At 68.5% G+C, this 2,811-nt stretch overlaps 2 protein-coding genes across 2 annotated transcripts in view; both read left to right on the top strand.

The window, feature by feature from the left end:
• The window catches only part of TSPAN4 (tetraspanin 4), an 11,023-nt gene extending 8,883 nt beyond the window's left edge, over nt 1–2,140 (top strand). Inside the window, exon 6 of the mRNA XM_012734339.1 lies at nt 2,001–2,140. Coding sequence (XP_012589793.1) covers nt 2,001–2,140 — 140 coding nt within the window. The remainder of the gene's footprint in view (nt 1–2,000) is intronic.
• Nucleotides 2,141–2,232: 92 nt separating this feature from the next.
• AP2A2 (adaptor-related protein complex 2, alpha 2 subunit) overlaps nt 2,233–2,811 on the top strand; it is a 13,491-nt gene continuing 12,912 nt past the window's right edge. The window contains exon 1 of the mRNA XM_012734338.1: nt 2,233–2,324. Within this exon, the coding sequence (XP_012589792.1) occupies nt 2,233–2,324 (92 nt within the window). The remainder of the gene's footprint in view (nt 2,325–2,811) is intronic.

The following is a 2,811-nucleotide window of genomic DNA, read 5'->3' as shown; positions in this document are numbered from 1 at the left end:
GGCGGCAGCGGGCTGGGACCCCCTGAGGAGGGCTTCGGCTGTGTGTCGGGGCTCAGCGGCCTCGGAGCTGGGGATTGGCAGCGGCCGCGGGGGTCTTCCTGCAGGGCCCCGCTTCATGCGGCCCCAAGTGCTGAAGCGGCCGGCCCGAGACACGATCGCGGTCCTGGGTCTGCAGACCGCGCCCTGCAGACCCTCTCAGGGCCTCGCGGCGCAGCTCAGCTTGCAATGCGCCGGCCAGGCTTGTGGGATTGGCCTCGGCTGGCCAGCAGGAGCACTGGCCCTTAGAGCTCCAGTAAGAGGGGCCAGCCTTGAAGTGTAAAGTGGCTCTGAGAGCAAGCCCCGCCCCCTTGCGGGCCTCCTTTCAGGGCAGGGAGCCTCTTTGACCCCCACCTGACTGCGGTGGTCTCTAGAGGGCAGCGGTGGCTCGCGGGCCTGTGAAGCGAGGTCTTCTGCCCTCAAACTGCCACTTGGACCCGCTGGGCACCTGGGCCCAGAGCCCTGGTATCGGCGGGCCCAGGCCACGAGGGTCCACTGTCTCCTGGGATGGCCTCGAGCGGCCACTCCGTGCAGGCAGCTTGGAGCACGCGCACCTACCTGGTCGCTGAGTGCACAGTGGCCATGGAGCTCCCGGGCCAGCCCTTGCTCGGCAGGGGGCTGGGCTGCCCTTCTTTGCCCAGCTAGCCCTGGCGAGGCCCTCCGCGGCTGGGCAGCCCCAATTCATCCTGTCTGATGGAGTGGCCAGACCCAGGCCACTTTCGCGGCCTTGCGGCATTTCAGCGTCAGGCAGCAGCCCAGGGAGGGGCGGGCGCCAGGATTTCCTGCACCCGGCTGCCCTCCCGAGGCGGAGACCTCCCTGGTGCTGGACAAGCAAAGTCCAGCGCTCCCAGGGAGGGGCCGGGCTCAGCAGGCTTCTGCCCGGCTGGCCGTGACTTGGGCAGGCGCGTGAGGGTGTCACGCCGAAGTCCGTTCATAGGAGTCTGGTCTGCACCCCCACTCCTCACACACCCCAGTGACCATGGGGGGGCATCTGCCTGTCACAAGGGCAAAGGGGCTGCATTTTGCGGTCTTTGCAGTGAGGCGCATGGCAGCCCCCCCAAAGGCTGCCCAGGCGCCAGCCCTGCACCCACGAAGGCATCCATATTCAGAAACCTGGTCACTGTGGTTGTGGTTAACAACCTATGAGGTCATCTTGGACTTGGGGTGACTGCTAAGTCCAGTAAGAGAAAGGAGTGAAGAGCTGAGACACAGGACAGGGTGCGCAGAGGCCGGCGGCCGGGGGAGGCGCCACCTGCGGCTGATGCCAGGAGAGCGCCGTGGTGAGGATGTGGCCTTCCAGAGCTGTCTCCCCAGGCTACTCTTCAGCTTGGCGTGTCCTCCGGCAGCTCGCCCTGGTCAGGGTGCATAGGTGGCCGCCCGAGAGGAGAGCCTCACGCAGGCACCAGGCCCGGCCGCCGTCTCCGGGGGGCCCGGGGGCGCTGCAGCAAAGGGCAGCCGTGAGGCCCCTGTGAGCCCCAGAGCAGTGGGTGGACAAGCAGGACCCCACGTGTCCAGGACTCCAGAGCCCCAGCAACGGCCAGACTGCAGCAACGGCCCCCTAGGCGGTCGGGGTCCTGCAGAGGTGGTGGGGTGCCTGTCCTCAGGGCCCCTGCTGGAGTGTAGGGTGGGAGGGACTCAAAGTCAAGTCCCCACCATGTGCCAGGGGTTGGTTGGCACCCTGGGGCTCCCTGGACCTGACCGGTCCATGCTCGGTGGCTGGTGCAGAGGTGGCCGTGTGTCAGGGAGCACGGCCCGGGGAGGGGACCCTCGGTGGCACTCGGCTGTGCGGAGCACAGGGCGGGGGTGGCCGAGGGAGGGGGCCCCCTCCCCTGTGCTGACTGCAGCTGAGAGACACTGGGCCTCAGACTTCCCTCTCTGCAGCATGTCCAGGAACTTCCGGCATCTGAGCCCCGTGGGGCGTGACCGCAGCTTCTGTCTGCGAACCCCCGTCCCGTCCCCCTCAGGTGCCCACCAGCTCGTCCAGCTCCGTGGCCCACGTGGCTCCACGGGCACCACCCCCAGAGGGAACATCTGTGGCATTTGCCACCCTCTGAACTGCTGCATGGGGCTTCGGACGCCCCACTTTTGCGTCTGCAAGAGCTAAGGTCCCAGTCCCAGCAGCTGCACCCCCGTCCGTGGCCGAGCCCCCTCATTCTCAACCCCTGCCCTGCCTGCCGATGGCCGCGCAGCGCCCCAATGGGGACGTGTGAGCACTGGAGACGGGTCTGCCCCAGCAGCACCCACACAGCCCCAGGGGCCACGGCTGCCACACCTGGGTCCCGGGCATGGTGGGTGCTCTGGGCCCTGGAGGGCCATGGCCACCCCGTCCTGAGGGGATGGGAGAGGGGTCCAGCCTCACCCCCCGGGGGCGGCTCTGTCAGTCAGTCCAGGAGAGCCTCTCACCATGTGCCTGCCCTGGGGACTGGCCTGGACTCTGTGTAGCTCAAAGGACAGGTGTCTGCTCAGACAACTTGGGTGGGGGGTGGGCAGTCGTTTCTCTCTAGGCCTCTCCCAATTAAGAAGGGAGGCGGTGAGCTGCGGACAGAGAGCACGGCCCAGCGAGGGGACCCTCGGTGGCGCTCTGCGGCGTGCGGGGGTGGGGCGCGAGGGAGCAACCTGGGGGGCAAGTGGCCCCAGAACCCGGGCTGGGCAGTTGCAGGGACCGGCCCACTGCCTCACCCCGCTCTCCACCCTTGCCTTCCGCGCCCCTGGAACCTGGGCCCCGCCGCGCCAGCGCCCCAGGCCACAGCAGCCTGTGCCGAGGACCGCGCCCCC

The sequence above is a fragment of the Condylura cristata genome, unplaced genomic scaffold (genome assembly GCF_000260355.1).
Source record: "Condylura cristata isolate star-nosed mole 26May11 unplaced genomic scaffold, ConCri1.0 scaffold00054, whole genome shotgun sequence".
Taxonomy (NCBI): domain Eukaryota; kingdom Metazoa; phylum Chordata; class Mammalia; order Eulipotyphla; family Talpidae; genus Condylura; species Condylura cristata.
This window is presented reverse-complemented; position numbering and strand designations above follow the sequence as displayed.